Source organism: Megalobrama amblycephala, linkage group LG1 (genome assembly GCF_018812025.1).
Source record: "Megalobrama amblycephala isolate DHTTF-2021 linkage group LG1, ASM1881202v1, whole genome shotgun sequence".
Classification (NCBI taxonomy): domain Eukaryota; kingdom Metazoa; phylum Chordata; class Actinopteri; order Cypriniformes; family Xenocyprididae; genus Megalobrama; species Megalobrama amblycephala.
In genome coordinates, this window is record NC_063044.1 from 59526325 (window position 1) to 59541280 (window position 14956).

The 14956-nt window shown below is 37.9% G+C and overlaps 3 protein-coding genes across 10 annotated transcripts; all 3 read left to right on the forward strand.

The window, feature by feature from the left end:
• Positions 1-642: 642 nt before the first annotated feature.
• si:ch211-195b15.8 (probable dual specificity protein phosphatase DDB_G0281963) lies at positions 643-3808 on the forward strand. Its single transcript, XM_048205632.1, has 5 exons — positions 643-1307; positions 1474-1592; positions 1734-1893; positions 2133-2256; positions 2345-3808. Exons 2-5 carry the CDS (start codon positions 1500-1502, stop codon positions 3387-3389), a joined length of 1422 nt encoding a protein of 473 aa, XP_048061589.1. The 5' UTR covers positions 643-1307; positions 1474-1499; the 3' UTR covers positions 3390-3808.
• A 908-nt stretch (positions 3809-4716) lies between these two features.
• On the forward strand, positions 4717-9134 carry rras (RAS related). Its single transcript, XM_048205643.1, has 7 exons — positions 4717-5041; positions 5347-5434; positions 5648-5735; positions 6036-6138; positions 7045-7153; positions 7238-7356; positions 7440-9134. Exons 2-7 carry the CDS (start codon positions 5351-5353, stop codon positions 7525-7527), a joined length of 591 nt encoding a protein of 196 aa, XP_048061600.1. The 5' UTR covers positions 4717-5041; positions 5347-5350; the 3' UTR covers positions 7528-9134.
• A 570-nt stretch (positions 9135-9704) lies between these two features.
• prrg2 (proline rich Gla (G-carboxyglutamic acid) 2) lies at positions 9705-14713 on the forward strand. Of its 8 annotated transcripts, none has more exons than XM_048206000.1 (8): positions 9871-10221; positions 10563-10645; positions 11121-11210; positions 11610-11773; positions 13560-13593; positions 13849-13978; positions 14058-14201; positions 14318-14713. In XM_048206000.1, the coding sequence occupies exons 3-8, from the start codon at positions 11126-11128 to the stop codon at positions 14358-14360; spliced, it is 600 nt and encodes a 199-aa protein (XP_048061957.1). In that variant the 5' UTR covers positions 9871-10221; positions 10563-10645; positions 11121-11125; the 3' UTR covers positions 14361-14713. The 8 variants fall into 8 exon arrangements, with proteins under 8 accessions (XP_048061966.1, XP_048061957.1, XP_048061926.1 ...); XM_048205999.1 differs by lacking the exon at positions 9871-10221 and adding an exon at positions 10240-10352; XM_048205995.1 differs by lacking the exon at positions 9871-10221 and adding an exon at positions 10241-10476.
• The last annotated feature ends 243 nt before the right edge of the window (positions 14714-14956 follow it).

The following is a 14956-nucleotide window of genomic DNA, read 5'->3' on the forward strand; positions in this document are numbered from 1 at the left end:
AAAGTAAAAATGTCAAGTTTGGTAAACAACTTGTTTTTATATTATATTATTATGTTACATTTTTAAACTCTTGTTATGGCCCACTTTAAATCTTAGATTTAATAAGGGTTTAAAAATGTAATAAGAATATAATGCAAAAACTTGACATTTTTACTATTCTTTCAGGTTGGAGAAAATGAGATGAATCAATTGTTTCCTTCTGTAGACAGCCATGGTTATGTTTATCTTCAGGTTTATGCATATAACAACACTCTAATGGTGGGTAGAAAAAAGATACTGTCAACTTTATGGCAAATCATATTTAAATTATATTTAATACATCTGGTATTTATTTCACAGTATAAATCTTTTTTTTTTTTTTACCTGAAACATGATTTATACTGTGAAAAAGTGATAGCAAAGACCCACAGTCATTAAGACAGCTGGTTTGTAGTCCAATATGATATAGCATTAATAGTTTAATAAATTCATATAAATCTAATTTTAAGTGTTACAATTGATTTTTTTTTATTATTTTTTTTTTTTTTTGCAACTGTAGCTCGGGAAGTAAAATTCATTGTGGTACATTCTAATAAAACCGAACATCACTGAAACAGAAGTATAATGTAATGTCTGAAGTACAGTGCACCGCGTAAGGTCTTTTAATATAGTATAAATATAATATCAATAGATAAATGTGGACTAGTGAACTAAGCGTTCTGAATAATTGATTTTGTTTACCAGAGAAGCAGTGCTCGCATGGGACGTTGCACACGAGTTTGCTTACAAAAACATCTAAACATCTTGGAGGATAACAGAGTCTCGTTTGACTGAATAGACACACTCGATTTGCAAATGACAGCGGTGTTTTTTTCTATCTGAAAGGCTTCGGGGAGTAAAACACGATTCATCACAATAAAAATGCCGAGGTCTTCAGGGCAAATTGATGATGGCGAACAAACAGAGCGTGCCCGCGCGCGCGTCAAAGAGCAAGCCTGTGCGCGGATTGGCTGAAAATGACATCACATAGAATTGTACTATTCTTAGCTTCTGGAAACGGGATGACCTCATCGTTTTCCTCCCTCGCGCAGGTATAGACATACAACAACAAATAATGTTAGAAGCGCAGACAGAACGGAGAGGAGCACGGGAGCACAACTACTGAGGAGAGAGATCAAGGAACTGTTTATAATCGCGCAGATACATGTATATGCTTCACGCGATATATGCGTCCTGCTGTTTGTGCTGTATACGACCAGCTTCGTTGGACTTCTCCAAGCTTTTTGGATTTTCTTGCGCACTCTGCTGATCTTTAACTGACTGGACTGGTGAGTATCAGCTTTTAGTGTATTGTAAATAAGTACAACTTGTATCTCATCACTGTTAAATGCAATTTCGCAAAACTTTAAATAATTTTAGGTATACTATTTGGCCTGTCTGTTTAGTGCGTCATACACTCAAAGAGTAATTTTCAATGCATTTTGTTCTCCATAGGTTTTAGGTTTTAAAAAAATCAAGAGATGGTGTACTACAGGGACAGTCAGTCCGAGCGGCCGCCGTTGTCGCGTATTCTGCCGCATCTCTACCTTGGTGCAGAGACTGACGTAACGCAGGTATGTTTACTATTATCACTATTACTAACTGTTAAAGTGATCCTCCTCAAACCACCCTGTACGTGATATTTGCTTCATTTAACAATAGTTTGTTCTCGTGGATAACATTTAAGTTACTTTCTCACTTTTGTACCCCCACAGGATGGTTTGTCTGACCGAGGCATCTCGTACGTACTAAGTGTGAGCCGATGTTGCCCACAGCCTTCATTTCTACCCCAATCCCAGTACCTCCGTATCCCAATAGACGACTCCCTGCGGGATGACCTGCTTCCTTGGATCCCTCAGGCGTTGCACTTCATTGGTGAGGGACCCGGAATCCCACTGCTTACATCAGCCTGCATTTGCATCCCAAAAGCATTACATCATTATACCAGCATCAGTGAATAGAAATGAAAGTGGATATAGATTTGTGTTGTCTGTGTAAAATATTATTAATAATAATCATAATATGAGGCTAATTTGAAACAAATCATTAGGCTATTTCATGCATTAGTACCCTGTTTTTAAAACAGGTCTCATTGTATATATATTATGTTGCAGATGGGGCCATGTCACTCGGCTGCTCTGTCTTGGTTCACTGTGCTGCAGGAATCTCTCGGTCTCCAGCACTTGCTGTGGCCTATGTCATGTATAACATGAAAATGGATCTGGATCATGCATACAGGTATTGTTTTACTACTAGGCCTATATAAATTATATATAAACAATATATATAAATTGTTGTTTGAATGCAGATCTGATCATTCCTTTAGGTTTGTGAAAGAACGCAGACCTACAATTTCACCAAACTTTAACTTCCTGGGGCAGCTGCAGCTCTTCCAGGGAACGCTTTCTTTGAAGAATAATAACATAAACCTTCATGCTCAGCAGTCAGTCAAACCTTTGGATAACTGCCAACAGCCCACCAATGAAGAAAAACACAGCAGTTCCACACTGTTAACTAACTTGAACCTTCAGAACAGCATGGACAACAACTGTATTATTAATGGATGTACTGAGGATTCCAAAGCAAACTTGCACTGTGAGAATAAGAACAACCAAATGGAAAATATTCAGAGCAGATCCAGAGTCCAGAATCCAGAGTTTACCTTATCTCTCTCAGACAAGCTCGGGGCGCTCACTCTCCGCACAAATCCTGTTGAGATACAAGGACCTATAAACGTCACATCTCAGACACAGCAGGATGCACCAAAGTCCAACCTACCTAAGCCTACTTACCTTCAGATTCCATCCCTAGCGGAGAAACGAAAAAGCCTTACTCTTTCCCTTACGCCAGTGGGTGCAGTTCCTCAGACTCCCCAGAAGGGGTCAGCAGCGAACAGTTGTGATCTGAAGCAGAGCAGTTCCGCAGTTGACCAGACGGGGGCGTTAGATGACTTGGGCAGAGTCAATATGGAGCAGTCAGCGTCAGAAACCAGAACAGAACCAAAAGAGGTCAACAGGTTTATTAGCAAGGAGGCTTCAGCTAGGCACGGCTGCTCAAGATCACAGAGAAGAAAGAATAAATTAAACCACAGAGCAAACGAGGAGCAACAGAAAACAAACCATTCAAGCACAAGATCACACAGGCAGATCCAGGGACCATGTGGGATCATGACCTCCTCGCAGGAGCTTTTTGAGAAGGAGGTTACCGGTGGTGTAGAAGCAGTGGAGGGAATGGATGGAGACAACAGCCCCCTGTCTCCAGTCAGTCTAACGGTTAACAAAATACTAGACTGGGGAGAACGCATGCTGCTTGGTGTCCTACTCGGCCCACGTATTAAAGTGGGACAGGCTGCTTTGCCGTACAGATGCTGAGGAGGGACTGGTTGTATGGACTGCGCTACTACTTAAAGATGAAGTATGGACTTCTCAGTGAAGGAACTGTGATTATTCTGTACCTCCTGAATGAGCAGAAGGAACTTAAATGAAGAGTGAAAAAGCATATGTATGAGTGTGTAAATTCACTTATTTATTTGATGAAATTGCATGTTCCTCCAAGAGTATTTGACAGTCGACTCATGTCATCGTACAGACTGATGATATGTGTATAAATGACAGAACGTCTGGAAAAACACATGCGATTTGTTATGTAATAATGCACAGCCTGTCTGCGACTTTATTTATTGAAACACATTGATAGCTGTTATTTATAAATGGGTATTTTGCAGGTGGAATTTTAACACTATAGCTTGTATTGGGGAAAAAAAAAGTGTTCATTAAAAACTATTATTTTATCCTGTCTCTCTTGACTCTTTCATTTTAGCAACTATTTTGGTGAATTGTATAATAAAATGTTATTAAAAAACAAAATCTAGCAATAAAAGAGATAACATCCACTATCAATACATCAGTTAAAAGCCAGTTGAGCAATAGATGTGTCTTTTAAGTTATGAAACCCCATAGTAATTATAATATCCTTACAGTTATACCTAAGGGTTTTCTAATACTGAGGAATATGTTGCAATACCGACCTTACTTGGTTTAGTCACAATGAAGAGGAGTACCATTTCCCCAGAAATGTTGGGAAGGCAGACAGTAACTGGTGGGTGTCTCCAAAAACATCTTTACTACACCCTGTTTGTCACATTCCTGGAGGTTTTCGTTTAATAGTCCTACAAGCCAAGATGATTCAGCATCCACACTGATATTGCCAAGGTATTAAAAAAAGGACTGTACAAGAAGATCCAAGGCAAATGTATAGCCTGCTCAGCATAGTACATATAACTAGCAATGAAATGCACCATTAAATAACATAAAGTTTAAATCAGCCTCATTATATATGGCTCGTTTATTGGTCCGCAAATTATTTCAACAGATTAATATTACTCGTTTCGCCGTTTTTAACTCTCGCGCTTATATTGTTCGAGCTAAATAAAATGAATGAATGCAGAATTAACGCTCCGTGTAAACATATAGAGTAACTCAGACAAGCCAGGCCCTTGGCCAAATATGGGAAAGACGTCTCTCGAATTACACATTTATCATAAAGCCTTGCCTTTTATTGCGGAAATGCACGCGTAGTAACAGCAGAATCGTTCATCGAATCATTTACATCAGCCAATTAGAACGCGCCGAGGCTCACCGATTCCGAAATGATTCGTGCGATGAGAAAAACAACACTGAAAGCCACGCCCATTTCAGGCGTGCGTATGAGAAACACTGAAGAGGAAAAAAGTTGCCCCTGGTCATGAAAAAAAAGCTATCGGAAGCAAGAGAGAGTCCAGAAATCACCAAGAAAAATCCAGAGGGCGGACATTCCTTTAAGCCTGGAATTCGCTTTTTATCTCCATAAGCAAGATGGTTTTATCGCTTGTACAAAGGGGGAATTTGTAGGCTAAATCTTGCGGATATAGTGTATTAAAGTTGTCAGAGTATTCTCGGGTTGGCAGTGGACTAAGTTGTCTGACTTTCGAGTCGCTAACTTGGCACCAGAAGGCTAATTTACTCAAGGCGGCTGCGGAAGAAAGGTAATCGGCGGTCATTGCTCAGACCACCGCGGTATTTGTTTTATTTCCTCTTTAGAGTTACCAAATCTGTACATGCTATTGTGTTGACATTGAACCGTGGAGATTGGATTGTGAAACATTCTTGCTCAAATCTGTTACATTGCAGTCTGTTGTAAAGGGTTATCATCAACGATGCCAGGCCTTTTACGGTCTTAAATCTTTATGCTCCATACAGCAGTATCATTCCTCTTAAAGCCAATTTTGTTGAGTAAGAAGACATGATTAGTATTGTTTTATAACCTAATCTTACATATTTGCTGGAGTAGGACCATGTCAACAGAAGAAAGATATAAGTTGGTGGTCGTGGGCGGTGGAGGTGTGGGGAAAAGCGCCCTCACTATTCAGTTCATTCAGGTAAGTGTATTATTTTCAGTACTTTTTATGAAATAAAGATGTATTCACGGGGCAATATGTGGCAAATACGCCGTGCAAATGATTTCTGTGGGTGTGTTGTAAGAGTTGTGTGACGTTGAGAGTGCAGTGGGCTTTTCTGTGCATGTTCCTTCATGTTAAAGCCCTTGTTGAGGAGTTGGTGAACCAAAATGTTTTCTTTGTTTTCTTTCACAGTCATACTTTGTGTCTGACTATGACCCAACCATTGAAGACTCGTACACTAAAACCTGCACCGTGGATGGAAAGGAGGCACGATTAGACAGTATGTTGGTATTAATGTGCTCTCTATAGGAAGGAATGAGTGTTAAAATCTCCACAGGTTCCCTCAGTAGGGAGATTTTGGTCAGAGTTGCATCACTTATGATTCATTGCTGACTACGGGTGCCTGCCCAGGTTTTGTTTTGACTTGCTGTCAGTACAACATCATGCCAGCTGTGCCTAAAGCAAACTTTTTTTGTGTGTCATTTAGTTATGAATTGTGTTTGTGTGTATCAGCTGATCTTGCATATTAACCTGGGGTTTGTTTGTTTTGTTTTTTTTGTATCGTTCGCCTGTTGATTAGTCCTGGACACAGCGGGACAAGAAGAGTTTGGGGCGATGAGAGAGCAGTACATGCGCTCTGGAGAGGGTTTCTTACTGGTGTTTGCTCTTAATGACAGTGGCAGGTAGGTGTTTTCCAGAGTGTGTTTGTGTGAGCATGAGAGGAAGGGGAATAGATAGTTCCTAACCTCTCTGTGTGATGAGAACAGAGAGTCTGTGTGTGTGTCTATGTGTGTTTTTAAAAATGAAACCACAGAATGTGTTTGTGATGAGAACGAGAGTGCAGGTTATGAGTGTTCATGTCATCAGGTGCGCGGAGTTGAACCTCAACAGCTGAACTGAGCCTATTTGTGTAAATGTTGAGGTTTCACAGTGTACAAATCCTCACAGATGTGACTTAGACTGTTTTACAGATTGACTAAATATTTGTACAGTTTCAGACTGCAATTACTCAGCCTAAAAAGTTAAGATTTTTAATATGTAGTTTTTATTTTTAGTAAAATTATTTTCAGTTCAGTTTTCAATTTCTTGGTTGGGTTTAGTTTTTAGCGTTTGATAGTTTATTTCAGTTTATTTTTTTTATTTTGTATTTTAGGGCTGCCATAATGTGTTAACTGGTAACATTTAAAAACATTTAACGCAGTTAAATTACTCCATAAACTCTGTAGTCTTATTTCTATTTAGTGACATTTTAGTTTAATGATTTTTTTTAGAACACCATAAACAAACCTTTTAAAAAGTGTATTTAAAATTAATTATTTTGTTTTTAAACAATTTTCCCCCCTATTTGTTAGTTTTATGTTAGTTTTTATTTTCAGTTCAGGAAATTATTTCATGTAATTGCTTTTATTTGTTTAACAATAATATCAATAGGAATTTTTACTATTCGTTTATTTTAAATTAAATTTAGAGGCTACTATCCAAGAAGAGTTAAATTGTAAACGCCTTCTATAAACTCTGTATTATTTTTTGTGTTCACAGATCAAAAGCGTGTTATTCTAATGAACATTTTTTGGTTCTCTCTTCTTCAGTTATAAAGAAATTCAGAAATTTCACACTCAGATACTGCGGGTGAAGGATCGAGATGACTTTCCCATGGTTCTTGTTGGCAACAAATCAGACCTTGACCAGCAGAGAGAGGTAATGTTTCTGTGTTTCACAGTAAATTTTTAATGAAAAATAGGCTGCCAATTCATACGTGTGCGTGTTTTTTTCCCCAAATAGATCTCAAGAGAGGAGGCCATGTCATTTGCCAGAGAAAACCGGATCCACTATATGGAATCGTCAGCTAAGAACCGCCACAATGTGGATGAAGCTTTCATGGAGGTTGTGCGAGCAATAAGGTATTTGTAATCGAGAAGCGCTCTTATTATGAGATTGACAATGTAGTGGATTCTGACGAACTTACATTACCATCTCTCTTCAGGAAGTTTCAGGAGACGGAGAGTCCACCACTCCCCGCTAATCACGCGAGGAAGCAGAAGAGTGGTGGCTGTCCCTGCACCCTGCTCTGACTGCCCCTCTGCACTGTTGCCTAGGAGACTGAAGCCCTCACTCTCACGCCTGGTGCCTTATACGTCTACACAGTGTGTGTGTGTGTGTGTGTTGTGCATATGTGTGTGTGGCACTGTACGCATCAGTGTTTTAGCGGCTTTTACAGTATGTGTGTATGAGAAACTAGGCTATATCAAATGAGAAAGAACCTGTTTGAAAGGGGGGGCTTTAGTTCTTATTTTGTCCACGTTTTATGTAGTGCCTTGCAGAATCATGCTCTTGATTTTAGATTCAAGCACAGTATTTGTTTATTTCCATCACAGTAAATGGTCACAGACTGATTGTGTGCCGCGAAAGAGATTTAAAAAAAACAAAACAAAAAAAAACATTCACCACGGTGGGGGTGAACAATAGTGACAACATATATTTAAACAACCATGTAAGCGATGTGCTGACAAAGCATTGTGATGGTTCTGGTGTCGCCTGTATGTCATATATTGTGTTATTGACTCACAAAGACAAGTCAGAAAGTGTTTTATTGGCCCAGACCACTGTTCAGCATGTCCTCTCTCGGGGGATTTATTTAGTCAGTGAGACTGCACTGAAATGGCTGCTCTGGTCTACACTTTGCTACCCATCAGTGGCAAGAAATATATTCAGCCAGCTTGTTTTTATTAATCTCTTCCTGATAAAGCAATGTGGGAAGACTTAGACATGATGTGGTTTTAATAATTGAGCATTTTTAGTGGAAAAGCAGTAGTGTTCAAATAATGAGTCCAGTATCTGCAGTGCTAGTATTCATACAAACCAAAGGCTATACTGTATATGTTTGCACACCAGCTTTGTCATGGTGAATAGTTATCTAATGTAGTTTAACACTAAAATGGACAAATTGTGTGGTTTTATTGTGGGATTGTTTTGGTATGTTTCTTTTTTTTAGTCTAAATTCTGTGTCTTTTTGAAGGTACTTCTGTTTGTGCATATGTTCAGAATAAGGCAGCCTGTCTTCAGGTTCACGTTATTGTATATGATGTGCTTTGCTTGTGATTTTTGCACCTTCATTGGTAAACTGATGAAAAGTGATACAAAGGAATTGCCAAATGAATTGACTAACAAAGCATGATATTAATCAGTGTTGTGAGGGAGTGAGTCACACTGTCTATACATAAGTAGAATGGCTTAGTTTACAGGGTGAGGAAAAACAAGACTAGGTGCTTTTCCTTAGTCAAACTATAGCAGTTCTTATGGTATACTCGACCCTCGAGGGAGTTGCTACACACACTTTACGGCCTTTAATCAAGGGACATGGATTTTTTTTCTTCAAACTGGGACAAATTCTATTGTAGATCAGGTTTGTCGGCTGCAAGTATGAACAAAGCACTATTTAATTTTGCAATGTTAACAAAATTACACAACATTTTAACATGATTCTCATTCATATCATTTCAATAGCATTTCATGTCTTAAGTCTGATTATTTCAGTGTTTTTATTTTATTTTTTGTTTTAATTTAAGCTATTTTTCCTGCCTCTGGAGGGAGATCAGACACCATTTATCTTCCAGTTTTGTATCTAAATCTAACAATATTCTTTAGTACACAATTAAAATGTCTTTAAACATTTCATGTATGAATTTGTGGGTGACTGATTTATTGGTGAGGGATTCATTATAAAAAGTATTTGTAACAGTTTTCACAACGTGTTTGAACTTAATTCAGATACTCTGTGCTGGTGAATGAGGAAATTTAATGACTAGTAAAGTAAAAATGTAATTATAAACTATTGTAGGATAAGCTATTATATATTGATATAATGTTGCATCTAGACACCAAACAAGCTTTGGACTTTTTTTTTTTTTTAACTGCGAACTATATGTGACCCTGGACCACAAAACCAGTCATAAGTCACAAGGTATATCTGTAGCAATAGCCAACAATACATTGTATGGGTCAAAATGATTGATTTTTCTTTTATGTCAAAAATCATTAGGATATTAAGATCATGTTCCATGAAGATATTTTGCAAATTTCCTACCGTAAATATATCAAATTTATTTCTGTGAGTGGATATGCATTGCTAAGGACTTCATTTTTTTGCACCCTCAAATAGTTGTATGTAGGACAAATATTGTCCTATCCTAACAAACCATATGTCAATGGAAAACTTATTTATTCAGCTTTCAGATTATGTATAAATCTTAATTTTAAAAAATTGACTCTTATGACTGGTTTTGTGGTCCAGGGTCACATATAGCCTCCATTTTATTCATCTCTCGAATTCTTATTGGACCATAAGGATCAACTAAGAGAACTACCCTACGCATTACAAGTAATTGTAGCAAATGATTCCCACATGTGAGGTGAGGGTACATTTGAATCGCTGGGAGGGAATCAACCGCAGGGCGAGATTCTGAATCTGGAGAAAAATTAGCATGATGTCGTTTTCTCTCGAAACTTGAGTGTGGTAACGCTGTAAATGCACTGATAGGTTCCTTCGTTTTAAAGCGATAATATAAAACAAATAACGTGTATAGTAGGCCTGGCTTTCGTAAATTTATTAAAAGCTGTTCTCAGGTCGGCTTCTGCTAAGAAGAGGCCCATTCATAACTATCTTTGAAAGGAACGCTTGATCCAATCAAGACGCAACATTTGGACTGTAAAAGCCGGAAGCCGATGTGGACTAATCAACCCCCTTTTCTTTCTTTTTTTGAAGACAGGTGATCATGACATTTTTCAACATTGAACTACGATATGTACATTAGTTAGCCACACCACTAAAACTTACTAATACTAATTATTTTTTGACACAGAGTGCGATCAAATCATATTTGTTTATTGAGATGTGCAGGTAGGTCACCGAAACTTTGTCACGTCCCACTGCCACTCCTATAATCGCTCGCGGCTGAAGCATGTTGTCAAACTGGTATGTCTCGTACGTGATGAGTTATGTTTTCCCTGTGAATGAAACACAGGTGACTATGGAAGTAGATTAATCAAAACCCGCGAATATGTGAATTTGTTGTAATCATATAATTGATCTAGCTACAATAATTTACAGCGCCAAGACAGGAAATCTCTGGTGAAATCTGAAGTTGTTTTTCTTTTAAAGTTTCCTTGTACGGAGCACAAAAGAGTGTAAAGGTAAGCGGGCGGTTACCCATGTCGTTTTTCTGTAGACGCAGGGCAGTAGTTTTACTTCTACTTTTCTACTTTCTGAACTGTGTTTTGTGGTACAGCTTGTTTTCATAACGAATATGCAGATATGCACTATTTAATCAACTTAAAAATACAAAAATAAATATTCAGTCATTCCCCTCGTGTTGCTACAATTTTGTCAATGTATTATCAATGTGATTTAGTTGAAGTTTTGAAAATAACATTAAACGGATATTTAATGTATATGTATGCCTCTCTTTTTCTTAATATATACAATTTAATATTTGCTTTGGAATATGTGCAATGACCGATAGAGGACGACATTGTAATATTTTCCTTCCAGAATATTTTGTGACGCATTCTTTACAGTTACATACAGGCCTATAGGTCCTCCATATGGCATTATCAAAACACAGCCTGGTAAACTTAGTAATGTTCTTTATAATATTATTTTGAACAGGTACAATGCTGGGGTTTCCAGCGATATTTTTCAGTTTGCTATCCCTGCTGCATCTTGTTTGGGGCAGAGTGATCTACAATGGAAATGATGGTAATAATGAAAAGCAAAACCATTTTAAATTGGCAGTCTGGGACTTTTTTTTTTTTTTTTTTGGTTTATCTTCTGTTGTTGCTAATCCATTAGTACTGTGGTGTGTTTTTGTGGGTCTCTCTCTCCATGCACTCAGGCATGAAATCAAAGACTTATACCTCCGCACAATCTTTTTTGCATTATATAGACTTTGTGTATTATAAACATTGGTAATTGTTTCATACCCAAAATTATTTACATTTTTTCCCCCACTACATATATCTTTATGATTAGCTGCCATTTCATTACTTCTACATATTGCGCTGTTCCTTCTGTCTGTTACAAGAAGTGATTGTATGTTTGTGATGTGTTTGATTTGAATGATTTTTATTATGATTTGTATTCTCTTGTGTTCCTCAGTGTTCCTAGAAGAGAAGTCAGCAGGTTCATTTCTGTCCCGTAAACTGTTGTATAACAGTTGGGATTTTGAATTAGTGACGCCTGACAATATAGAGAGAGAATGCAATGAGGAAATATGCTCGTATGAGGAGGCCAGAGAGGTGTTTGAAGATGACAAAAAGACAGTAAGAAAAATAGTATATACTCATTTATCTACACACTAACAAATGCTGGGTTAAAAACAACCCAAGTTGGGTTGAAATTGGACAAACGCAGTGATTGGGTTATTTTAACCCAGCTGTTGGGTTAAATGTTTGCCCAACGTGCTGGGCGGTTTTATTTAACTCAACTATTGTTTAAACATTACTATATAGCTGGCTTAAAATGAACCCCAAATAGGTTGGAAATTAAAAATCAGTCATATATAATTACTAGAGGCAACAATAATAATCAAAAGATGAACTTTTAATAATAAGTAATTTAATAAATGTTTGTTTTATTATACTACGGGACTGTTGAATCCTCGAATCTGATTGGTTGATCAACGTTCAGAGGGAGTGCAATTATTTTCAGGGAAACGCACGGTTAAAGTAGTTCTAGCAGGTCTTGACCGCATTGCAGTTCCATATCACTTCGCCAAAGGCTTTCAGTTATTTCAAAAGGTCCTTACAGCCTACAACCACAAAAGAAACAAAACCCACAATGACACTGACCAATCAAATAAATATAGTAAGCAATAGGATGAAAACGACAAATTATTGTAAAATTTTCTGCCACACGTCCAGAAAGCGCATACTCTCTCTCTCTCTCGCTTTCAAATGTACATGTAGCCTACTGTATAGTACGGACACACACTCCTCGCACAGAAACTTTTTGTCAGCACTGCTCTGATGAATTAATCAGTAAAATAGTTAAGCAACTTAAAAGCTACATGACATTTCTCACCAGCGAGGTAATAACTGTGCGGTTCTTGAGGTAGATAAACTTAGTTTTGCTATTAGTAGAGACACTGCTACTGAGATGCAGACTAGTTCACATATGCTTATTAAAGGATTAGTCCACTTTTAAATAAAATTTTCCTGATAATTTACTCACCTCCATGTCATCCAAGATGTTCATGTCTTTCTTTCGTCAGTCGAAAAAAAATTAAGGTTTTTGATGAAAACATTCCAGGATTATTCTCCTTATAGTGGACTTCAATGACCTCCAGACGGTGGAATTCAACTTACGGAAAAAAACGAAACTGGCGCCGCGTTCATTCCGTAAGTAGAACAAGGAAGGCGTAGGACATACAGCGTAAGCGTTTTGGAGAATACGGAAACCGGAAGTACGTTCAAGGCGATCATTTGTTTATATAAAGCATATATTGTTGTATTTTTTTTTTTTAGAAAATGACCGATGGTTTTGCTAGATAAGACCCTTATTCCTCGTCTGGTATCGTTTAAAGCCCTTTGAAGCTGCACTGAAACTGTAATTTTGACCTTCAACCGTTTGGAGGCCATTGAAGTCCACTATAAGGAGAATAATCCTGGAATGTTTTCATTAAAAACCTTCATTTCTTTTCGACTGATGAAAGAAAGACATGAACATCTTGGATGACATGGGGGTGAGTAAATTATCAGGAAAAGTTTATTTAAAAGTGGACTAATCCTTTAACTGTGTATCAACTGTATTATCTTAGTGAATCCTCTATCTGCTATCAAGCCTCTGTTACTAGTTCTGAATTGACGTTTTGGAATTAGCAACAGAGGCTCGGGATGAGATGAAATTAGTCCCACACATAAGTGTTTTAAGGACAAAAAAATGTTTAACCCAACTTGGGTTGTTTTTAACCCAGCATTTTTAGAGTGTACTCTTATATAAGGAATGTGAACACAAAAGAAGCATGTTATAGCCAAAACTACAAGATGAGGTGAAAAAAATGGTTTATGTATACAGTTACTTGACGCTGTTTATTTTGTTTTTCGACAGGCTGATTTTTGGAAAGGCTATACCAGCAGTCATGGTAAGTCTGCCCCCCCCACATCCAACAGTTTCAATTTTCAAATAAATGTTAAGTCTTATTCTTAGTCTGACAACACCAAAGAGAGCAGCCTTGTCTAGCTGCCATCATAGTGTAAGCAAATGCAAGCTACACATAGTATTTTATTGACCAATGTTTTTGATATTTTATCTTAATGGGATAAAATGGGGGTCACTAAGTAAACAATTAAAATGTGTATTTGTTGAGAATGATGAACTGATTGATTGATTTCCACAGAGTCTTTGCCTCGAATTGATGTGTCTGGTTTGGTAGCTGGCATCGTGGCTATTGTAATAACAGCGATTATAGCCACTGTGCTGGGCATTTATTGCTACAAGAACAGAGGCAAAAATGCAAGAGGGGGCAGGTAAGTGCATGCTGTCATTACCACTGCGATATGCCTTTTATGTGGCAATGTCACTCTAATGGATTCTGCATCTCCACAGTGTTCCCGTGCGTATAGGAGTGGATGGGCAACCAATACCTGAATCTGTGCCCTTGTCTAATATCGTGCCTCCAGGTCTCCCCTCGTACAACGAGGCTCTGACTCACAGTGGCCAGCACGATGCCCCCCCACCTCCGTACTCTGGGTAAGAACCCCGAATGGTTTGTTTGCATATGAGCATCACACTCAAAAGAGATGTGCTATGTTCTATAAAATTAGTTTGTGCTGCATTTTCAAAATATGCATCTTTGCTCTTTACAGGGGAAGTCCACCTGAGCCGACAGAAACTCAAGATGAAGAATGACAAAGACATGATGTTGTTTTTTAAATGGGGTGGGGGTAATAGAGGGTTTTACTTGTAAAAAGCGGGCATGTGAAAAAGGGGCATAGCTATTTTGGGTCTGCAAATTGGTGGTTATGTGCCAAATAGAAAGAAATGACTGTCAGCTGCAAAGTTTTTAGATAATTTATTATACTTGTGCTACATGTTTAGCAGTTGATGTTTTTATTCTTTAAAATTATTTTGTTACTATGAGTTTTTTTGTAAACACTGTCAATATTTTCATGAATCAGGTTTGTTTCAATTTAAGTTTTTTTTTTGGTCCTGTTAAATGGAATGTAAATTTCATTGTTAATAAAATGAAAAATGCAGACCAACTTGAGTTTGAGTGATAATACGACTGCGTAAAGCAACAACGCGCGTGACGCTTAAATCAATTCAGCATTTGGAATTAGTCGCTGTTGTCACTCATCATAGCCTCTTTCAGGGTCTCAGCGCGAGAGCGTAGGAAACTCAGTAGTGCCTCAGTGCTGTAACAAGGCGGCAGTACGCACGAGACTTCCAGACAGACTGCGTATGTGTGTGAGTGTGACAAGCGAGTCGGGAGGGGAGGGGGGGGG

Excerpts from the sequence above, each read along its gene's own strand:
- si:ch211-195b15.8 (XM_048205632.1), top strand. The coding sequence starts at position 1,500 with ATGGTGTACTACAGGGACAGTCAGTCCGAGCGGCCGCCGTTGTCGCGT. Across the intron at positions 1,593-1,733 it reads CAGAGACTGACGTAACGCAG|GATGGTTTGTCTGACCGAGG; the intron begins GTATGTTTACTA and ends GTACCCCCACAG. Across the intron at positions 2,257-2,344 it reads GATCTGGATCATGCATACAG|GTTTGTGAAAGAACGCAGAC; the intron begins GTATTGTTTTAC and ends TCATTCCTTTAG.
- rras (XM_048205643.1), top strand. The coding sequence starts at position 5,351 with ATGTCAACAGAAGAAAGATATAAGTTGGTGGTCGTGGGCGGTGGAGGT. Across the intron at positions 5,736-6,035 it reads AAAGGAGGCACGATTAGACA|TCCTGGACACAGCGGGACAA; the intron begins GTATGTTGGTAT and ends CCTGTTGATTAG. Across the intron at positions 7,154-7,237 it reads ACCTTGACCAGCAGAGAGAG|ATCTCAAGAGAGGAGGCCAT; the intron begins GTAATGTTTCTG and ends TTCCCCAAATAG.
- prrg2 (XM_048206009.1), top strand. The coding sequence starts at position 11,126 with ATGCTGGGGTTTCCAGCGATATTTTTCAGTTTGCTATCCCTGCTGCAT. Across the intron at positions 13,594-13,848 it reads AGGCTATACCAGCAGTCATG|AGTCTTTGCCTCGAATTGAT; the intron begins GTAAGTCTGCCC and ends TGATTTCCACAG. Across the intron at positions 14,202-14,317 it reads CCCCCACCTCCGTACTCTGG|GGGAAGTCCACCTGAGCCGA; the intron begins GTAAGAACCCCG and ends TGCTCTTTACAG.